The sequence below is a fragment of the Macaca fascicularis genome, chromosome 4 (assembly GCF_037993035.2).
Source record: "Macaca fascicularis isolate 582-1 chromosome 4, T2T-MFA8v1.1".
Lineage (NCBI taxonomy): Eukaryota > Metazoa > Chordata > Mammalia > Primates > Cercopithecidae > Macaca > Macaca fascicularis.
The window spans coordinates 170,794,432-170,818,008 of record NC_088378.1 but is presented as its reverse complement, the minus strand read 5'-3'; the positions used below and the strand labels follow the sequence as shown (position 1 = coordinate 170,818,008).

At 44.6% G+C, this 23,577-nt stretch overlaps 1 protein-coding gene across 9 annotated transcripts in view; it reads right to left on the bottom strand.

Annotated features, from left to right (window-relative positions):
• The window catches only part of GMDS (GDP-mannose 4,6-dehydratase), a 632,819-nt gene extending 612,192 nt beyond the window's left edge, over positions 1-20,627 (bottom strand). For all 9 annotated transcript variants that reach the window (XM_045389917.2, XM_045389918.2, XM_074038941.1 and 6 more), the window contains exon 1: positions 20,362-20,627. In XM_045389917.2, coding sequence (XP_045245852.1) covers positions 20,362-20,463 — 102 coding nt within the window. In that variant the 5' untranslated portion in view covers positions 20,464-20,627. The remainder of the gene's footprint in view (positions 1-20,361) is intronic.
• Between the last annotated feature and the right edge of the window lie 2,950 nt (positions 20,628-23,577).

The window sequence follows — 23,577 nt, the reverse complement described above, 5'->3', positions numbered from 1 at the left end:
AGCAAAGATCAGTGATCAGAAATATTTTGTGTACAAGTTTGGTATTATGTCTCAGACAGAGAAAAAAAATCGTAAGTATAGCATTTGTTAATGAACACCAAGTACCTTCATAAAATATGTTTATTTGAACTTGCAAATAAGAGTTAGTTGTTTACTCTTACCGAAATTATAGCATGTCTTCAGGAAAGGAATTCTAGGCCAAAGCAGACTAATGTTCAGGACAGCCAAGAGTAAAATATTAATGAATATTTATCAATATTATGTGCCAGACACTGTGTCCTTTAACCTCTACCTATGGCTAGTATCATCATCCTCACTTTACAAAAGAGAAAACTGAGGCACAGAGAGGTTGAATAATTACTTGAAAGTCACAGAACTGAGAACTAGCAGAGAGGAGATTTGAATGCACGTGCATCCGCACAATTTCAGACACTACCTGAGATTAACAGTAAGCCTTGGCCAGGCATGGTGGCTCACGCCTGTAATCTCATCACTTTGGGAAGCTGAGGTGGGTGGATTGCTTGGGCCCAGGAGTTCAAGAGCAGCCTGGGCAACATGGCCAAACCTCGTTTCTATAAAAAATGCAAAAAAAATTAGCTGGGCATGGTAGTGCACAACTGTGGTCCCAGCTACTCGGAAGGCTGAGGTGGAAGGACTGCCTGAGCTGGGGAAGTCAAGGCTGCTGTGAGCCAAGACTGCACCATCACACTCTATCCTGAGTAACCAAGAAAGACCCTGTCTCAATAAATAAGCAAACAAATAAATAAGCCTTTAGCCTATGATCTTATTAAAGACAGAGGTGCCCCCTAACTTGTACTTTAACGTGCTGTCTTGATCCCTGCAACAAAGCTGAACTAAAGATGAAGTGCAAAACCAAACAGCCCCTAACTTACACTTTCTCCTGCTCCTATGCCACAGCTCTCTTCCACAAGTTCATTCTGACAGGTCCTCGGCTGTTCTATGCAAATGACGAGTCATTTGCCAACTCTTACATTTTCCGGCTTGCATCCGGATCAGTGTATTTGCTGTAAAACAACCAACACGGATGATCAATATTACAGCACAAAGGAAGTAAAAAGCACTTGTGACTATCCAGTAAGCTAGGGTTCAGAAAAGAACGATTGTAAAATCCTAACATACAGTAGAATAAGGAAATGTTTCAAGGGGTTTGTCAGAAAAGTGCCAGCTTCCATCTGGACCACGATCTACAAACACCATTAATGCTCCTATCAGAACTCTTTAAATAAGATTCCACTGTTTGTTCTCTGAAATCTCCTGGGACACAATGACTACCTAGCAGGTAATCAGACCTTGGCCACAGGAGAGCCAAGGACTGCCATTCTCACTTCCTGGCAGGTGAACTCTGCTCCCATTCCAACCCCTGAAAGCCTAACCTAAGACGAGAAAAAAAAAAAAAAAGAGGGGAATAGAAAAGAAAAACCTGTGAAAAGAAAGAAACGAAGGAGAGGGAGAAAACAAAGAGGAGGGAGAAAGGAAACAAATAATTATGCTAGGGGTAGGTTCCGATAGACCAACACTGAGCCAGGCCATCCCAGTTTTCACCCTCTTCCTGGACACTCACCAACAACATACTTTATTTTTGTCAGAACTGCCCTTGGGTGAGGCATCCTGATTCCTGGGTAAAAATAACACGAAACCCGTTAAGTTAGAGCCTTTTCTATAGTAAAGACCCAGAATGCAGTTCACTAATTTTGAAAAAATTAGTCGGAGCTGTAGGAGACCTGTGAGATCATGATTGCTGTTTGCATCTAAGAGTTAGATTCTGCCTGTGGTAACTGTCCATGAGGGTAACATTCCAACTAAATTTTCGCATTACTGTGTGCTACAATTTTTTAATCCAGTTAATAAAGTGTTATCACAGAGTATATCATTAACAAAATTAATCGATAAATAAACCAGAGCAATAGTCCCAACAAAAAAGATATCACAACCCTCCTATCAGAATATGCAGAAATGGAATATGAATATCTGGAAATGCAAACTTCAGTAAACATCACAGGAATTTTTTTAAGTGTTTGCATATAATATGTCAAAAACTAATGAACTCTGATTCTACCAGCACTCACTCTCTTAAATTATATCACTCAAAATAATATGAAACTACTAAAAACACCTAACATGTGAACTAAAATATACATGCAAATGTCTATGACAATCATAATAGGAGGTGCTAAGCTGGTTAACTAACAATATCTCTTGAGGCTGGGATTTTTCCTCACCCTAGAACCCCAGATGCATTCATTCCTGTAGTTCCTTGTACTCCAAAAGAATCATCCAGGAATTATTCCAGATCCAGTTTAAGTTCCATACCCAATTCTAGACGAGTAACATTTGCTGAAAAGCAGTGAAGTCAATCAGTAACAAGTTAGTCAAAACAATGAAGAAAAGATAATGCAGGCAGTAATTACTTCTGAGTGATGTGATTACAGGTGTTAGTTTTTTTTCCCCCTGAAACTTTATATCCTCCCATACTTGACCATGCTCAATGAGAGCCAACCTGTGGCTGTGCGGCCCTTTCTCAGAATGTGGCCCAGGCCTGTGCGGGGTCTACACAGTGAAGTACGAGGGAAAAGGAAGGCAAGCAGCTTCTTACACCTCCCTCTCAGTGCTGAACCTGGACAAAATGTACCCCTCTTAACACCTTTAGGAACTTTTCCTTGAGAAACAAAAATGGCAGACACCTGTCTGAGTGTGCTTGGTTCCTCTTCGATATAAAGTGCAAGCCTGTGTCAACTTCTGGGTCACTCAGGATTAAATGTTTATGACATCCCACCACTGATCTAAAAGGATCCATTCACAGAGGAAAATGAAGACTGAAAAGCCAACACCAACACCACCCTTCTGTGCTTCTCACCACCCTTCTGTGCTTCTCAGCACTTCTGGGCCTTCACATCCTCCTTTTCCTCCCCCACCTTTATAAGTGCTCCCCTTTTCTTCAGTGTACACTCCAAACCCTCTCATCCCACCTTAAGTGATCTGCCTTGAGCTGAGCCCATTTTTTAAAACAGGTAAAACTGCTTTTAAGAGAAAGAAACATTTCTGCCACGCAGAGTACAATGAAGAAAGCAGCCCTTCCCCATCCGCAGGGCAGTCACGCCTCCTCCACCTAAGCTTGGTGAGCTCTGGAACTGGTGGTACGAACTGATCCAAAGGGTGTGCTTTAACAAATCCTTCCAAAGAAAACTTGGAAATCAGCTATTTAAACTTGGAGCCCTTTTCTCTGTAGGAAGGGCATTGACTTGAACACAAATTTAGTTCTTGAACCATAATGTGCAGTGTTAAAAGTCACCCTGAATAACGCATTAGCTGCATGGAATGGCTTTCTCAGTTCAACTATGTAGTGTTGTAAAGTTCCCTTTTTTCCCCTGGAATTAGCCCCAATATCCCCTGTTGACAGTTTCAACAAGTGGAGTCCAGGTATGACATCTGAGAAGCGAGTAAAATAAGGCTCCAATAGACAATGGGGCAATACAAGTGGCCAGGCAGCCAGGCTCTGGGCAGCAACCACAACAGAGGCTGGCTCCTGGAGGCAAAACTACGACTGATGTGATAAAGTGGGGAAAGGGAAGGGGAAGAAGACAGGAAAAGCAAGAGTCCCTGAAGCAAACTTTTAGTGATGGGGTTCTCCTGTGCTCCACTTTTCCCCAGTGCTTCAGCGCAGACGGGGTGTCCAGAGGTAGGACACTGCCTGCATCCAGTCTGGTACACAAGAAAAACCAAAGTGATCCTCCAGGATAACAATGTTCCCATTTCCAGAACATCATTATGCAAGGCACCTTCTTTCATCCTAGTACAGATAAGCGTGGTTCAGAAAGACTCAGAAGTTTGCCCACGGGCTGTGCATGGTGATTCATGCCTGTAATCCCAGCACTTTGGGAGGCCAAGATAGGAGAATCACTTGAGCCCAGGAGTTCAAGACCACTCTGGGCAACACAGAGAGATCCTGTCTCTAAAAAAAAAATATACAAAAATGAGTCGGGTGTGGTGGCGCCCACCTGTGATCCCAGCTACTCAGAAGGCTGGGGTGGGAAGATTAGTTGAGCCCAGCATGTCCAGGCTGCGTTAAGCAAAGATCATGCCACTGCACTCCAGCCTGGGTGAGAGGAAGACAAAAAAAAAGTAAATTTCCTTGTGACGCCCAGTGAGTATTGAGGTCAGGAATCAAACTCATGTTCATCTTTCTCTCCTCTCCCTTTACAGATTTATCTTAATTCCAAGGCCAGAATTCAGGTACCAGAAATGGGTACTTTGCCCAGATCATTCCTGACAAAAATGTTTGCCTATTAACATAATCTTATTACAACTAAAGAGAAAACAAAACCTGTTGAGCTATAAGATAAATTAATCTTTCAAAGCATTATTTGGTTGCTCTACCTGAAGAATACTAAATTGTAACCCAGTCATCCAGCATGAGCCTCTACTTTGTAAACCTCGAAGGCTTATTCCTGCCTAGAGCCCCAGGGAAGCAGCTTCTGCCTCCACATTCCAAGCTGCTAGGGAAACAACAATGCTGCCTCTTTTTTTTTTTTTTTTTTTTTTGAAACAGAGTCTCGCTCTGTCGCCCAGGCTGGAGTGCAGTGGCCGGATCTCGGCTCACTGCAAGCTCTGCCTCCCGGGTTTACGCCATTCTCCTGCCTCAGCCTCCTGAGTAGCTGGCACTACAGGCGCCGCCACCTCGCCCGGCTAGTTTTTTTGTATTTTTTAGTAGAGACGGGGTTTCACCGTGTTAGCCAGGATGGTCTCGATCTCCTGACCTCATGATCCGCCCGTCTCGGCCTCCCAAAGTGCTGGGATTACAGGCGTGAGCCACCCCGCCCAGCCAATGCTGCCTCTTCCACTACTGGCATTTCGAGACTCCTCTGAAGACCCCTCTCCAGAGTCCACAGTTGACTTCCTCCTCAGAGTCCTGCCACAGGATTAATTCCTGGAATCTTTCCCAAATCCAAATGTTAAGCATTATCTACATAAATTTTGACTTAGGAAAACTAAAAATCTAGACGCTTTTATTATCTACGTATATTTACATCTATTTTCTGAAATGTACATTTAAAGAGAAGAAAAACCACAGTCCATAAAGGTTAAGTGATCTCCATTCTTCAAAGATCTAAGCAGTAATCTCAGGTTTCCTGGACCCATCCCTAAGTCCTCCACTAACAGCGATGTCCCATATAGAGAATCTGCTAAGATTTCTAGTTGTGCTCCCAATTATTTCCCTGGTCTATATAAAATACTTCCTTGTTTTTAGCAACTAAAATCAAATTTCCCATAGTAACAATCTGGCAATAGTATAAACTTTTGGTAACGCTTAAATAGGTTAAAAACTGTATGTTCAAACATCAGTAAATATTAAAAGACAACTCAATGGAAAGAAAATACTATATAAATTTAAATAATTTGAACTTGCTAAATTAGTCAAAATAGCAAAATTGATAAGGGATAAAATAAAAAACCACTGTTGTCCACAAAAAAGCTGAAAGGAAAAAAAGAGGGACTTCAATACTTGGTCAACTCTTCCTATTTCTCCTTTTCAAGGTTTATACTGAAATGTAGAAACGCAAAACTTTACAAAAATCTATGTATTATTACTTCCCCTCAAAAACAACCCCCAAAACCTTCACTTAATGCATTTAGCATTCTCTTCCCCCTGTACCTCCCCCTAATACCCAGGGTTGACCAACTCACAAAGCCAGCAGGATGCCTAAGTCAACATTATAAGGACAGGGGGACAAGAAAGAGTGCCTGGTCAAAACAAGAAGATCTGTCACCACCCAGAAGCTCCCCAAAACTTGATTTCAGTTTCAAGTTCCCAAGTTAAACCTGAAACAACACAATAATGATTTGAATATTCCTTCCAAGCACACTCAGAGACTAGGGAGAGCTGCAGAAACAGAGCTGTAAGGATTCCGTAGGGATCTTGACGCCTAGGTTCTGCTAGTATATTCTTTGGTGAGGTATGAAAAGTGCCTAAGGGCCAGAAACAGTGGCTCACACCTGTTATCTCAGCAGTTTAGGAGGCCCGAGGTGGGCAGATGGCTTGAGCTCACAAGTTTGAGACCAGCCTGGGCAACACGGCAAAACCCCATCTCTACAAAAAGAAAAATAGAAAAAGTAGCCAGATATGGTAGAGCCCACCCAAAGTCCCAGGAACTCACGGGGCTGAGGTGCGAGGATGGCTTGAGCCCAGGAGGCGGAGGCTGCAGTGAGCTGAGATGGCTCCATTGCTTTTCAGCCTGGGCAAAAGAGCCAGACCTTGTCTCAAAAAAAAAAAAGCCTAAGGAATTTGCCCAGCATGCCAAAGGAAGCGGTTAAAAATGAAATCTGAAACAACCAACAAACGAATGCTTACCAAGCACCTTTTATGGTGCTCAACATCAAATGGGTACCAGGAAGGATGAAGTACTATAAAGTAACTCCAAATTCTTTCAGACAGCCCTGGTTTCCAACATTCAGTTGCACTCTAGATCATTTATATATGAGATAATGTGTGTCCTACCTTGGAGTCAAGAAAAAAAAAAAGGTCACCACAGTTTGAAGACATGATCCCTATCCCCAAGAAGTTCATATTTCAGTTCTGAGCAAATGAAATCAGATAAATGAAATTGTTTTTCATCTCAGAATCTGAACAAATGAAATTGGACAAATGAAATTTGTTTAATAGTACTCAATAGGTGGTTCCTAAATGTACTCTATGGACTAATGCCAATCCATGACACATTTTTAACCCGTTCTTCAGCAAAATGAAAAAAACAGAAATGAGAAAAAGTAGTTCACATAGCCAAAAGTATGTAATTTGGTGAGTGTTCTTTATTCTGGGAGCATGTTCTTCTTACATTTTGGTGTGTAAAACTTTTTTTTTTAATTACTGTGACAGCAGATAGCAATTTGTTATTCCTAAGATTTTTACTTTCAAAATAACCTAGCCACCATATAACAATCTCAAGTTTTTACCAGTCTATGTAAAATCCAAAACTCCATGAGCTACTGACATTCAGGATTTTTACTCATTCATTCTCCTAGACCCCAAAACGGGGTACAACAGGAAACACCTTACCCTCAATTCCTGATGCCACTTTTGAAACGTCAAACCGTAACAATCTTTGTTTCTCAGCACTTACCGCCCATGAAATTTACTTACACTCTAATCAAAATCACCACCTCACTGGTGTGATCAACCACTCACATCCACTTCCATGTTTCTTAGAGGACTTCAAAACTGGTTTCTCATCTCTCTGTCCACCATCATACACATCATCACTTTCTATCACTGTTCAGGTGGGAAGCCACAGAAACCAATCTGCAGCTAATTGAATCAGAAATCTATGAAAGCTACAGTGCAGACTGAAGAAGATGACTGAGAGGCTTCATAACGAGGAACAGCACCCAAAATCACACTGCGGGACAGCTCCCGGAGAACAGAACTGCAGCGACAGAGACGGCACTGCTGCAGCTGCAGCACCAGCGCCAGTGCCAGTGCAGGACTGGATGCTCATGCCCGTCTCAGGCCTCCAGATGCCCGAGACCTTCTCCCCTTCAGCTTCCTCCATAACCACACTACTCCTTTCCTCCATCGGCTTCTCCTCTGACTGCACAGAAGCCCATTTCCCTCCATCATGAAAAAAAACCTTTCCCAGATCTAAGCAAAAGGGAAAAACATGCAAGACAGAATGTAAATTTGTGCTGACAGGGGCTGGGAAAGGAGGGGATGGGGAGTGACTGATCATGGGAATGGGCTTTCCTTTTTAAAGGGAGTGATGAAAAAGTATTCGGGAACGATAGCGGTAAAGACGGCACAACCTTGTAAATGTACTAAATGTAAAGACGGCACAACCTTGTAAATCTACTAAATGTCAGTAATGATAAATTGTATGTTATGTGTTACCACCAAAACAACAAAAACGTCTCTGGCCTCCCTCAGATTCCACGACATTACTCAGTACTTTTGTTCTCTCTCCTCTCCCCTCCCTCCCTAGCTTCCTTCTCTTCCAAACCTGAAATGCAAACATTTTCCTCCTTCTCACTCTCATCTTTCTGTCTCCATATTCTCTCATTTGGAGATATCACCTATGACCAGTAGCAATTCCACTATCCACCCTAAGGAAGAGAGCTCTACAGCAAATCTTCGAAAACTCCTTCAGTGAAGAGCCAGATAGTAAACATTTCAGGCTTTCAAAGCCACACAGTCTCTGTCGCAGCTATTTAACTCTATGTGGAAGCAGCCAGAAACAATAAGTAAACAGATGTTCTGTGCTCTAACAAACCTTTATTTACAAAAACAGGGCCAGCTGTGGTAGCTCACGCCTGTAATCCCAACACTTTGAGAGGCCAAGGTGGGCAGATCAGGCAGATCACTTGAGGTCAGGAGTTCTAGACCAGCATGGCCAACATGGAGAAACCCCAATTCTACTAAAAATACAAAAATTAGCCAGGCATGGTGGCAGGCGCCTATAGTCCCAGCTAACCAGGAGGCTGAGGGATGAGAATCTCGTGAACCCGGGGCAAGGCAGAAGTTACAGTGGGCAGAGATCGCACCACTGCACTCCAACCTGGGCAACAGACGGAGACTCCGTCTCGAAAAACAAAAACAAAAACAGGAGGCAGGTGGACTTGATCCAGGGGAAAGTTTGTCGATACTGCTCTAAAGTATGATACACTGCACATCTACATTCCCATTACTTCTTATATGCAGTAGATTTCCTCCAGGATTTCTGAGGAGGTATGAACTCCAGATGTCATTCAACAAATATCTATTGAGAGCCCACCATATTCCAGACACTGCACTAGGGATACAGCAGTAAAATACAGTCTTGTCTTCACGGATTTACACAAACTGAATGTCAATGGGACCAACCATAAAAATAAACACAACAAACAAAACAAAAACCCTTACTTCTCCTGACTTCCTCAATCCAACAATCCAATCAGTAGCTAAGTCCTTTTATTCTCCTCTCACAGCTTTCTTATTCCTTCCTATCCATCATATATGAGGCTTCACCAAGAACAAGCATTCCTTGTGTACAAAAAGCAGACTCTCTTAAATAAAATATGCAGATTTCTAGATATTTCAATGATAACATCAAAACTCATGAAAATCAAAACAAGATCCTACTGGGAGGCTGAGGCGGGCGGATCACCTGAGACCAGGAGTTCGAGACCAGCCTGGCCAACATGGTGAAACCCCGTCTCTACTAAAACTACAAAAAATTACCTGGGCATAGTAGCGGGCGCCTGTAATCCCAGCTACTCAGGAGGCTAATGCAGGAGAATCACTTGAACCCGGTAGGCAGAGGCTGCAGTGAGCTGAGATCACACTACTGCACTCCAGCCTGGGCAAGAGCGAAACTCCATATCAAAAAAAAAAAAAAAAAGAAAAAGAAAAGATCCTAGCAAACTTGTAAGAAGATATGAAACGACATACATTTCCTGATCTCGAGGGCAGGCCCTATTAGCATATGGTAGACACTAGAGAAACATACTCAAAAATGATAGAAGTAATCTCTAAATGAAGGTATGAGAGTTTACATCAGGTACAATTATAAAGCAAAAAAAGAGAAAGCACTGAAACTAATGCAAGAAGTTTACAGTCACTCAGTGAGTAAATTAAAAACAAGTGATGACCTGTAATCCCAGCACTTTGGGAAGCCAAGGCAGACAGATCACCTGAGGTCTGGAGTTCCAGACCGGCCTGACCAACATGGAGAAACCCCGTCTCTACCAAAAATACAAAATTAGCCTGGCGTGGTGGCGCATGCCTGTAATCCCAGCTACTCTGGAGGCTGAGGCAGGAGAATCGCTTGAACCCAGGAGGCGGAGGTTGCTGTGAGCCGAGATCGCACCATTGCACTCCAGCCTGGGCAACAAGAGCGAAACTCCGTCTCAAAAAAAAAAAAGGTGCTGATATGTGTACTATACAAAGGGACCAGATAAGGAAGGGAAGGTTTCAGCCAATGGAGTTAGAATCATCCCCTTAGAGGTGATGAGGAAGCAGGCATATTCTTCTTCAGGGCTGGAAAAATGTCCTTCTGAGCTAGAGCTCTTCAGGCCAACTGAGACTAATCTATCAGATTAAACTTACTAAAAGTTTCAACAAAGCCAAACCTACTGTACTTCCCAGGCCTATACATACAGGGAAATATAAAATGCCTCCCCCAGGGACAATGCCCATTCATTCCATACTAAGCACCCAAATTCAGGTCTTATCATTCTGTTCTTCAAGCAAAAAGAAAACAAATGCAAAGCTGGAGTTCCCCATAGACTGCATGGAGAAATAAGAGGAAAACTGGGGCCAGGCACAGTGGCTCAAACCTGTAATACTAGCACTTGGAGAGGCTGAGATGGTAGAATTGCTTGAGCCTAGGAGTTTGAAACCAGCCTGAGCAGCACGGCAAGACCCCGCCTTAACAACAATAAAAAAACACACACACAAAAATTAGCCAGGTGTAGTGGTGCCCATCTGTTATCCCAGCTTCTCAGGAGGCTGAGGCCAAAAGATCACTTGAGCACACGAGGTTGAGGCTCCAGTGATCTGTGTTTGCACCTCTGCACTCCAGCCTGGGCAAGACCCTGTCTCAAAGAAAAAAAGAGGAAAACTGGTCTGTGTTGTCAATCTGGTAAGTTTCAGGAACAAGACAAACAAACAGTGTTGGGAGCCAGTTCTCCATGGGTCTTTCCACTTTCTGCATGTCTTATGAGCAGGTTGCACTGACAGCTTTTATTGGCTACTATCTTTCCTGTACAGGACATCTGTAGATAGTATTTTAAGATAGCAATAGTGTTTCTCTCTGGAGCAGAAGGAAGATTTGTTTGCTATGGAGAATAATAAAAATAATGTCTCCCTCAAAGCAAAAGTTGGGTAGGTTTATTAGTTCCCTTATAAAAAATTGGGGTTTCCCAGTCTCAGATTTCCTCAACCGTGGTACATACCCACTGCATGGACAACATCCACCTAGACCCACCCAGCCACCGTGTTGCCCACATGGTCTTTGGGGGGCAAGAAAATACTATAAAAACAGAGCTGTCACAAACACGAAGTTCATACTGCCTGCTGACCCAGGAGTGCTGTGTCTTCTGCCATCATCCATGGAATTTTAGGAAGCTAATTTGTTAGCCTGCAAGTAAGGTAAAATCTCAGGCCTCCCACAACTCTTGACAAACAGGGTTTCCACTGTCTTTTTCCTTGACTGGGTTTACTCCAACAGGCGTATATGCCACACTTGCATTTTGACCTGCAGGTCTCTTGCAACAAAGCTTCCATTTTGAAGGATTCCACTCTAAACTACAATAAATATGTTTATCAATATTGATCACCAAAAAATACTACTAGTCTGCACATACCTGCAAAATTCCAATTCATCATTTTTACAGATGTAAAAATATAGTTTGAATAAAGCAACATTAAAAATCTAACTTCTTTTGTGAAAAGGTATAGAAATACAGCACCCTTCTAAGAAACATAGAAAAATCATGTTTTGATTTTAAAAGATTTCTAAAAGTGCCAATTAGAGGCTTTTTCACTCAGCATTAAGGAACACATTTCTGTTAAACATGATCAAGCAATTCATTTCACATTATAATCAAACCCAGTGCTCAAGCATAACATATATATAATACAACCAAGCTTTGGTGGTTCATTTTCCCAAGTGTAATTAGTCGGTATAAAGAAATACTTTCTATAAATCCCTAGTAAATACCTTTATTTTTTCACTCTTAAGTTTAAAAGAACTTAGCATGAAGATCTGAGAAAGGATTCCCCTAAAATCACATGTGGTAAATTGTTTAAAAGGCACAGCATGAAGAGTCTGAAACAAATGAGGTAAATACCCTTCAGCCAAGAACATCACTGCATATAAAACCATCTAACCTCAAGTCTATGTCACTCAGTTTTACATAAGTAAATGCCAAAATAATATCCTGGAAAGCTGAGTCATTTCAATGAGTAAATTTATATAAACAATTGGGTTACCACTTATGGTAAGTCACAAGATTTTGGCAGGAAAATTGCTTATTGGCTTGCCAAAGACTAGGTTTGGCACACTGGTGCCCCACTGCCAAGAACATTACTGATAATCAGCCTTCTATCCTATAGGATTACCTTTCAGACATGTTTTACTCATTCATTTCCTATGTATTAAGCTTATATAGGAATGGTTAGTGCAACTGAGCACCTTACTTCTGGAAGTGCGGGATTCCCAAAATTCCTCAAGAAAGGAAGAAAAGCATGAGAAATTGTAAATTGGAAGTATCTCTTTTTTTGGTTTTTTTTTGAGACAAAGTCTAGCTCTGTCACCCAGGCTGGAGTACAGTGGTACAATCTCGGCTCACTGCAAGCTCTGCCTCCCAGGTTCAAGAGATTCTCCCACCTCAGCATCCCGAGTACCTGAGATTTCAGGCACCCACCACCATGCCCGGCTAATTTTTGTATTTTTAGTAGAGATGGGGTTTCTCCACATTGGCCAAGGTGGTCTTGAACTCCCGGCCTCAGGTGATCCGCCCACCTCGGCCTCCCAAAGTGTTGGGATTACAAGCATGAGCCACCGCGCCCCACCTGGAAGTATCTTTAACAAGGTTTTGGCATTAGGAAATGCAAACAATCAACAAATAAATAAAGGAGAAAGAAAGGAGAAAACTGAAGTATACTAAGAATAGCCTGGTAAACTGAAGGGAAAGTGTTCGTTTTCTTGCCTTGTAAATGAGAGCTACAGAAAGTTCTGGGAGACAGGGAAGAAGACTGGCTAAAGGTACAGCACAGCAGCATGGCCACCTTTAGGACTTGCCCACTCCACAGCAGCCACCTCTGACCACATTGCCCAAGTCATTTTTAAGACAAAGAAGCCAGGTGCAGTGGCTCACACCTGTATCATCAGCACTTGGGAGACCAAGGCCAGATGATCGCTTGGGGCCAGGAGTTCAAGACTAGCCTGGTCAGCTGGTGAGATCCTGTCTCTACAAAAAAAAAAAAAAAAATTAGTAAAAAATTAGCCAGGCTTGGTGGCACAAGCCTGTAGTCCCAGCTACCAGGGAGGCTGAGGCGGGAGGATCACCTGAGTCCAGAAGTTTAGGGCTGCAGTGAGCTATGATTGCACCACTGCACTTCGAACTCCAGAGGAACAAAATAATTCACTGTCTTCCCCAAGAAAACTGATTTTCCTGCCCAGTGACTGCATTTCTGGCCATAGTATTACCATCCAACCTGTCGCCAAAATATGTTTGCATCCTTGATCTCATTATCCTTATATTACAGGAGCTGGTACTTCTGCTTCCATCCTTTTACTATTCTCATTCATCCTACATACCCCTAACTGCATTCCCAAGCACTTCTCCATCCTTCCCTCATTCCTTCCATTGTGAGAACTTATACACACTAAATAAGAATTATCACTTCATAAACAATATATGCCAGGAACAGTGCTAGGCCTTATTATAATATGATCATCATTTTTAATCCACACATAAATTTGTGATGTGGGCATAATTAACTCCATTTTTCTACCCAAGAAAAACCCAAGAATTTAAAACTCCTTCCTCTATCCTAATTTCCCTGCTTTGATCATTACGCATTACATGCATGTACCAAAATATCACACATACCCCGCAAATATGTACAATTATTATGTACCAGTTAAAAAAAAAAATCGTTCCTCACCAAAAAGTCACTTCATTCATTTGATATGTCCTACAAAGATGGACAGCTCTGATTTTTCACTCTATCCTTACAAATTCTGACAACATACAACTCATATGAATTTCTTCTTAGTTTACAAACTTAATTTCAAATTCAGTAAAATTAATAGTTCACTGGTTTCATTTTTAAAAAATTATCCTGGCCAGGCATGGTGGTTCACGCCTATAATCCCAGCATTTTGGGAGGCCGAGGTGGGTGGATGACTTGAGGCCAAGAGTTCAAGACCAGCCTGGTCAACATGGTGAAAACCCAACTCTACTAAAAATATAAAAATTAGCTGGGCATGGTAGCGCACGCCTGTAATCCCAGCTACCCGGGACGCTGAGGCACAAGAATCACTTGAACCCGGCACATGGAGGTTGCAGTGAGTGAGATCGTACCACCATTGCACTCCAGCCTAGGCAACAGAGTAAGACTCTGTCTCAAAAAAAAAAAAAAAAAAAAAAAAATCCAGATGGTTTTATGTCTAAAACTGCAATTAAATTACTGCACTGCTTAAATATAAAGATAGTTGTATAATTTCTCTATAGTACACATAATCAATCATAAGTCAGCATGTAATCCAAACAAGACACTACTATAGACTAGGAACAGACCTTAGATCCCTGAGAATAACCAGGTAACCCCTTCACTTGACAAGTTAAGAAAAACCTCTAAAAATGTAAGGCTATACAATTAATTGGTATCAAAACCCAACCTCTGATTCCCAGTCCAGAGCTCTTTCAATTAATCACATGTAACAGTCTTTGATTAAGCAGGGCAGTACTCAAGACAACTCTCTCACCTCCAATAATGCCAGACTATTTTTTTCTTTTTTTTTTTTTTTTTTGAGATAGTCTTGCTCTGTCGCCCAGGCTGGAGTGCAGTGGCAGGATCTCAGCTCACTGCAAGCTCTGCCTCCCGGGTTCACGCCATTCTCCTGCCTCAGCCTCCCAAGTAGATGGGACTACAGGCACCTGCCCCCACGCCTGGCTAATTTTTTGTACTTTTAGTAGAGACAGGGTTTCACCGTGTTAGCCAGGATGGTCTCGATCTCCTGACCTCGTGATCGGGAGATTTGGGAGGCCCGCCTCGGCCTCCCAAAGTGCTGGCACCACAGGCGTGAGCCACCACGCCCAGCCCAATAATGCCAAACCTTTTATCCCAGGACTGCAAATCCCAGCAAGGAAGATTTAGAGTGGAAGTCACTGCCTACAATCCTCTTATATGAGAAGATAAGACCAGCTCCCAGATCTGCTTTGCACAGTCTTGAAAGACTCACTAAACATTAAATCTGTTGGCCTCCCAGTACCTTATAGCCTTGTGGTTGATTCCAAATACTACAGAACTTTCTGCTTGTAGATAATAGATTCCCCATGCAAAGCAAGGCTAAATAGTAATACCTCCCACTTTTTCCTGAAAGTCAAGAAATGTTTCATTATTCTGTTAACACTGTGGAGCGAAGGTCTATTCCAGTAACGAGGCAAAGGCCACTACTATGTGCAGATTTACTTCCTATTTGATAAGAATTACTCTTCCAACCTGGCAGAAAAGATAAGTGACTTACCCAAAGCCACTGCAGTTCAGAAAGGGCTAAGCAGTAATTCAAACACCTGTTATCCCAGCTACTCGGGAGGCTAAGGCACGAGAATCACTTGAACCTGGAAGGTAGAGGATGCAGTAAACAGAGATTGCACCACTGTGCTCCAACCTGGACAACAGAGTAAGACTCTGTCTCCAAAAAAAACAAAAAACAAAAAAAGGCCAGGCACAGTGGCTCATATAATCCCAGCACTTTGGGAGGCCGAGGCGGGCGGATCACGAGATCAAGAGATCGAGAGCATCCTGGCTAACATGGTGAAACCCCGTCTCTACTAAAAAATACCAAAAATTAGCCAGGCGAGGTGGCGGGCGCCTGTAGTCCCAGCTACTCAGGAGGCTGAGGCAGGAGAATGGCGTGAACCCTGGAGGAGGAGCTTGCAGTGAGCCGAGATCGCGCCACTGCACTCCAGCCTGGGACACAGAGCGAGACTCCGTCTCAAAAAAAAAAAAAAAGGAAACCACCTCATAGAAGCTCCCTGTTGCTTCCACAAATAAACTTTGAACAAAATTTAATGCACTTCGAACAGTACCTGTCACAAACTAAATGCTCAATACACGTTAATTATTTTAATCTACCTTAAATAACTATCGCCGTCATCATACCACTAGACTATCGATGTCGTTGAGGAAGGTGGTAATTCAGTCTGCTGCATGTGCTGGTCAAAGTGCATTACTTGTAATTACTTGTAGAACTGGTAGAGAAGAGGGAAACAGATCAGAAAAATTTCTCAAATCTACAACCTGGACATGTGGTAGTGACATTTTTCAGGAAAGAAATCCAGTGGTGCTGGAGAGCAATCACTTGCTAAAGAGGTTAGCATGGATAAAAGGGAGCCAGGTGCCAATAGTCAGAACAATGGGAAAAGACCCTGAAGGCATCTCAGACATAACTGAGGCTGCCTCTCCCATCAGAGGCCCAGAGACCTAGGAGGACAGCATGGTTTAGGGAGACAGGCCCAGGGCACAGCTGGCCTGGAACACCTCAAGGAGTCCTGGAACGTCCTGCATGCTGCTCCAACACCCAGCTGCTGCAGTCACAGAATGTCTACCTAATGACTGTACAACCATTGTATCTTGGGAAAAAAAATTCGTTTTCGGTTTTACAGGCTCATAGCTCGAAGGAACTTGCTTTGATTCTCAGACTTTGAACCTCGAAGTTGATGCTGGAACAAGTTAAGAATTTTAGGGACTACTGGAATTGTATTTTGCATGTGAGAAGAATTATTGTCTTTTGCATGTGAGAAGGATGAGAGCTGGGTGGTCAGGGGTGGAATGCCATGGTTTGGATGTCTGACCCCTCCAAATCTCATGCTGAAATTTAATCCCCAATGTTGGAGGTGGGGACTAATAGGAGGTGTTTTTTTCATGGAAGCAGATCCCTCATGAAGCCTTGGTGCCATCCTCACAGTAATGAGTGACTCCTCACTCTACTAGTTCCCACTAGAGCTGGTTGCTAAAAAGAGCCTGGCACGCCACAGCCCACCCCACCTCTTGCTTCCTCTCTCACCATGTAATCTCTGCATACACCAGCTCCATGAGTGGAAGCCTAAATCTTTCAGCAGAAGCAGATGCTGGTGCCATGCTTCTTGTACAGCCTTCAGAACCATGAGCCAAATAAACCTCTTTTCTTTATAAATTACCCAGCCTCAGGTATTCCTTTATAGCAACACAAACGGATGAAGACAACTTTCGTATCTTTATATCTGTAGCAGCATCTGTAACAAGCCTTGGACACAGCAGACATGCAGTGAAGATATGTTCTGCTAACGGAAAAAGTCAGTCAACATTTTTGAAACCCCACTAGACGAAGGCATGTGGGAGGCAATAGGCTGCAAATGAGATTTCTATCTTAAAGTAGTTTATAATCTCAAGACCAAAGATATGTAAATTACTTATACAATCAACAGGGACTGCATACATGTAAATACAAAGGAAGTTCCTGGAATGGTTGCATTTGTCAGGATTAGGCTGAGAACACTGAGGCTCAAGTTAAAAGGAGTAAGAATTGTGAGGCCATTCAGCCACAAATAATTACTCCAAAGATGTACAAAGCAACAGTATTCAAAGAATAGCAAGAACATCTCCAAGAGTGCAGTAAAGAACAGCATCATTAGCCAATGGGGGTAAGCTTTTAAGAGTGGCTGGCAGAGGGCCTGGAGACAGCAATGCAAAGCCAGCACCCGAGCTTCTTTAAAGCCTATTTAGTAAGGTTCCCACTTTAGGAAGGAGTGTGTCAAGAATAGATGGGAGGGGAAGGCTAGAATAAGAAGCCTGACAATACATACTAGAGATACACAGCAGACAGGACACCCTGGCTGTCCGCACCATTCTCAAGCGGGAATTTGGGACAACTCATTTAAGAGCCCATCTTGGCACAAATGCCATGATAGCCCTGAGTGCCAGAGCAGCGGCACTTGAATCTGAAACCTCTTCTTAGAGTAAGACTATTTATTTCTCTCTGTCTCATAAGGCTTACCACAGTCTATACAGCAAAATGACTTAGAGCAACTGCTGAGATCTGGGTTCAGATCTCAGTTCTGACACTTAACCTTACTTAGCCAGGAATAAAATGGGAATAATTATTATACCTGCCCCTTAGGTAGGGATATACAAAATGCTTAGCAGAGTGAATAGCCCAGTAAGTTCTCAGTCAGTATTATTAAGAAAACGTACAATAAAGTATGGATTTTCAGACCCCTTGCATTAACACCACAGTGCTCCAGAGATCCTTGATACTCAAGTTGGGAGTCACTGTCCTGGAATACAAATAAAAAACATAGAAGAGCAGTCCATTCCCTCTGCAAGTGTTTATGTGGTAGCTACAGAATTCAGCACTATGCTAGGGGTACATACGCCAGTGCAACACCAAATGAGGTGACAATGCAGAGGGCAAATGCTGTAGGGAAGAAAAAAACACTGGGGCAGAGATTCAAACCAGCCTGAAAGCCACGCAGGTGTTTTAAGTTGGAAATGAAATGAGGAACCAAAAAATTCTGGTCAGGGAGTGGTCTGCTGAGTGTGGTGCTTCAGGTAGACTCACATGACAGGCTGCAGGACAAACTAGAGTGGGGGTCCACCTCCACACCTTCCTGGCCACTCAGTTCCATCCAAATGACTGCTCTTAAAAGTCAAAATCAGGTTCCATTTCTAATCTGCACTGATTCATACTGCTGGTCACGTAAATTGGTATAGGCCACACCAACACAGCACATTAACATCTTAACTAATTTCCTGACAATACTAAAATCAAATCTCTACTTTCCAGAGATTATATAAACTTGGTAAACATTTGAGCTTCAGGTCCAGTCTGACAAAACGGAATAAAAAGGGATTCATCTGCAGAAAGGTCCCAGCATTAGAAAACAAAGAGAAGGGGGAGGACAGTATGTAGGCCCTGACCTTTCTTACTGCCTCAATTCAAGTATTCAATTTCTCAACCTCAGATCCTTGCCCTCTTCCTCAAACTCAGATCCACCTCTTACTAGTTTTCAAACTCTTGTCTATTATGATTACCTTAAGCAAAGCAAGATGCATGAATAACCAGCAGTAAATCAGGTATTCAATAGTTGAAATTGTGTAATATTCTGTGACTGTGCATCTGGCCAATTTCAACTTCTCCTTCTCTCTAATTTTTTGTTTCTTTTTTTGAGGCAGGATCTCACTCTCTTGCCCCAGACTGAAGTACAGTGGTGCCATCACTGCTCACTGCAGCCTCAAACTCCTGGACTCAAGTGATCCTCCTGCTTCGGCCTCCCAGTAGCAAGCACTACAAATGAGCACCAACATGCCTGCCTAATTTTTTTTTTTTTTTTTGTAGCGATAAGGTCTCAATATGTTGCCCAGGCTGGTCTCAAACTCCTGGCCTCACCTCAAGCAATCCTCCCGCCTCTGCCTACCGAAGTGCTGAGATTTCAGTTATGAACCGCTGCCTCCTGCCCACTTAGCCTTTTCTAACACTAGAGAACTTTCAGAGTGGTTTCAATACCAACTGGACACTTCCCAGCGATTTAACCTCAGGCCAATCAAACTCCCATGCCTCCGTTTCCACAGAGAGATAATAAAAGTACCTCCTCAAAGAGTTTGTTATGAGAACTAAATGAGTTAGTATTAGTCAAGCGACTGGAACATAATAGACACAATATGTATCAGCCATTTTCATCTTTATTTGTGTTATATGGCCACCACCCAGAGATACCCAGGAGCACATATATCACATTCTTTCTACAGCAATATGTGGGCATGACTACTTCATGACCACTGAATCTCAAACAGCACAGCTTTTAATAAAGCACAGTGGTCGGATCCTACCTATTGCAACACCTCTGAGACGACTCTCACAAACCAGCCATGCCTAGCCTGAGACATTCCGAAGACCTCCTCCTGATGACCTTACTCGAGGAACTTATTCCTCTGGAAATGGAACCTAGCCTCACTTTTGGACCAGTGTGTCTCAGATACACGTCCAAACGTGTGAACCTGAATCCCAGAAGTTGGTGTGATTTTTAAAAGTTTTTCAAGTTCTTTTTCCTAAACATGTCCTAGTGGGTGACTCCACAGCATCACTTTCTTTCATGTTCTCTTTTCTATCTGGAAAGCCGGTGATAGGCGACGAAACCAGCAAAGCACCCTTTTTCCTGCTTCCCAAACATTAGCAGGTAAGCGCCCCGTGAGCCGAGATACATCAGGAGGACCTCACCCGCAAGTCATTGATCACCAGTTCTTTTCCCCTCCCGGCACCAGCAGCTGCGAAGCACGAAATGGGCTTGGAGGAAGAGACGCTGCGGTCACCTGAGGGGCAGGTGCGAGCGGGCGGTCCTGCCCGGGTGTGAGGGCGACATCCCGCGCGGCACACACGCTCACAGCCCCCAGAGGAAGACCAGAGGCACTCGAAGCATCCAGCACACCCCACACACGACATACTCACGGCACCGCACCTTCCGTCCCACCTCCCGGCAGCAGACCCCTTCCGGGACGCCGAGACGGCTGTTCCTGGAGACGCCGCAGCCCGCGAGGAGCGGCGCGCAGGGAGAGCACGCGTGCCCAGGCGGCCTCGGCCGGCGCGCCCCCGCCCCCACACTCACCTGGCCCGTGATGCCGGTGATGAGCGCCACGTTCCTGGGCTTGCCCATCTCGCCGTCCCCGGAGCCCCGGGCGCTGGAGCAGCGTGCCGGTGCGTGTGCCATGTCCCGCGGCGGGCGTGCGGTCGGCGGCAGGGCGGAGCGCGGCAGAGGGCAGGCGCGGCGCCGGCAGGAACGCGGGTGTGTGCGGCGCGAAGCGCCTCTCTGGCTGCGGGCGGGGAGGGAGAGCGCACCGCGCGACCGGCCGCCACAGTCTGACAGGGGCGCACGGGAGGCCGCGCGGGGAGGGCCGGGGGCGGGCCGAGCCGGCCGAGGCGGGCCAGACGGCCAAGCAGCGGGGCTGCGGCCTGACTGGCGCCGCGTCATTCGCGTCAACCGGCGACGCTGGGGCAGGCCCCGCCCCTCCGCTGACGGCCGCCGCGCGGGGCGGGGCCTGCCGCCGCCGCCGCCTGAGGGAAGAGGAAGAAGGCAGCGGCTTCGCGTCCCGCCTCTCGCCTGGCTGGCCATGGGCGGCCTGGACGCGGTTCCCTTGTCCTCCCCGGCGGCCTCTCGAATCTCCCAGGAATCCTAATGTCACCCGAGGATGCTGGGAGGAACGCTGAGCCGACCTCTCCATTGGGCTAAAGGTCTGAATTTGCAAACCCTGGGGTCCCAGGGCCGGGATCATCGACTTTGATGACTCCTGGAAACCTGTCGCAGCGCCTTTGGGAAGCCTGGTTTATGGTACCTGAAGGGCGCTGGCGTTACAAGGCCCCGAAACGGGGGTTGCAGTTGTGGGGGTGACTAACGAGGCTGGCTCTTGCTCTTCTGGCGTTCCCTGAGGTCGGAACCAGGAACGAGGTTCCAAATAGCTGAATTCAACGTGTTCTGTTCTGGGGACTGGCAGTGCACAAGCAAGTCGCTGGCCCCACCCGTATGCAGCATAAGGAAATGTTGAAAAGACTGCCCGGGTCAATAAACCTGGACGTGGCAAATTTCAAAGAAAGTAATTCAAACACAGGTGGGGTCCTGGCTTATATCTATTGGATTTGGCTGCCATTTGGCAGCTGCTCGTTGGACAGGGAGAGACGAGGAGGTGACTCAGAGCCTGGAGGACAGCAGGTGTGTGTGCCTAAGCAGTTGGCTGCAATCCAGGGCACAGCCGGAAACTTCCCGGTCTCCGTTGCTCTGCTTCTCTGTCCTTACTCCTCCCCCTAATCGATAACCTCAGATCATCGTTTCAAATCAGAGTTACTAGGGCTGTGCCCATTATAACATGCAAGAGTATGTATAGCAGACCTGGAACCCCAAAATCAGAAAAGCTTAGGATTAATTTAAAACCTCCCTCTCCCGCTCCGCGAAGTCCGTTAGGAATATTTCTTAGCTTTGTAGATAGACGGTCTGGTTTCACACCCGGCCTCTCTGCGTTCTATGAGGAGAATGGCTGAACGAACATCTGGTGCGCCAGTAGGATGCTGCCTCGAGTGATGAAGGGACCCTGAAGCTGAGGAAAGGGAACGCTTCCATTGAGAGGAACATGCTATAAGCTAGAAATGTCTGTGAAATATACAGCAATATGCTACAACTATATTCGTTTTCATGTAAATAGGCTTTAAATTAATGCATGAACAAATTATTTAACATTTTCCTGAAAAAATCACTGAGCGGCCGGGCGCGGTGGCTCACACCTGTAATCCCAGCATTTTGGGAGGCCGAGGCGGGTGGATCACGAGATGAGGAGTTCGAGACCAGCCTGACTAACATAATGAAACCCCGTCCCTACTAAAAATACAAAAATTAGCTGGGCCTGGTGATGCGTGCCTGTATTCCCAGTTACTCAGGAGGCTGAGGCAGGAGAATCATTTGAACCAGGGAGGCAGAGGCTGCAGTGAGTCGCTACTGCACTCCAGCCTGGGTGACAGAGTGAGACTCCATCTCAAAAAAAAAAAGCAAAAACAAAAAACAAAAATCACTGAGCAAGCCGGGCGCGGTGGCTCATGCCTGTAATCCCGGCACTGTGGGAAGCTGCGGCAGGTAGATCACCCTGAGGTCAGGAGTTCGAGACCAGCCTGGCCAACATGGTGAAAACCCTTCTCTACAAAAATACAAAAAATTAGCCAGGCGTGATGGTGGGCGCCTGTAATCCCAGCTACTCGGGAGACTGAGGCAGAAGAATTGCTTGAACCTGGGAGGGGGAGGTTACAGTGAGCCTGAGATCTTGCCATTGCACTCCAGCCTGGGCAAGAAGAGCAAAACTCCATCTCAAAAAAAAAAAAAAAAAAAAAATCACTGAGCAAAACGGATACTTATGGGAGATATGACACATTTATCCTGTAGTTTGAGACCTCCTATCACACAAACACTGGAAGTTGATACCAGTCAATTTCCGGTCACACCCCCAAATACCTGCCCTATTAAGAAGTGTGTGACAGTAGAAGAAATAATGGAAATTAAATCAACATTATTAGGGCCTGAAAATATTTACAAAATGATGGGAAATGGTAGGTCAGAGGGAGCTTGAAGAATAAAGGCTATTTCTCTAGAAAACTTTGCTGAAGACAGGTGGTAGGTCTGCTACAGCAACATACCATCCATAGGGTGACAAATGATAGAAATTTATTTCCTCACAGTTCCGGAGACTGGAAGTTTAGGATCAAGGGCTGATCTCTTCTGAGGCTTCTCTCCTTTTCTTGTAGCTGGCTGTCTTCATGTTCACATGGTGTTCTCTCTATATATCTGTCTGTGTCTAAACTTCCTATTCTTATAAGAACACCAGTTACATCTGATGAGGGCCCACCTTAATGACCTTATTTACAAATACAGTCACATTTTGAGCTACTAAGGGTTACGACATCAATATATTAATTGGGAGAGGGACGAAATTCAACCCATAATTGACAGCTAGAGGGAAAAAGAGGTTCTTTTTTTAACTGTTTTTGGGCGCAGAGGGAGGAGGTTGGTAGTGGAGGTTGTTGTCATTTTCCCAGTAGCATTAGGGCAACTTGAACAAAGTCAGCACAGGGTCTGGGGCAGCATAAGAAGATTACATGAACTAGAAGTAAAGCTACCAGCTGTAATGGAAAGCTCTAAGGGTGATGGCTCAGTTGTGTTTTCCTCTAACACAGTGGTTCTCATCCCTGGGTGATTTTGTCCCCAGGAGACATTTGACAACGCCTGGAGGCATTCTTGATTGTCACAAACGGAGCTGTGCTATAGGTATCTAATGAGTAGAAGTTAAGT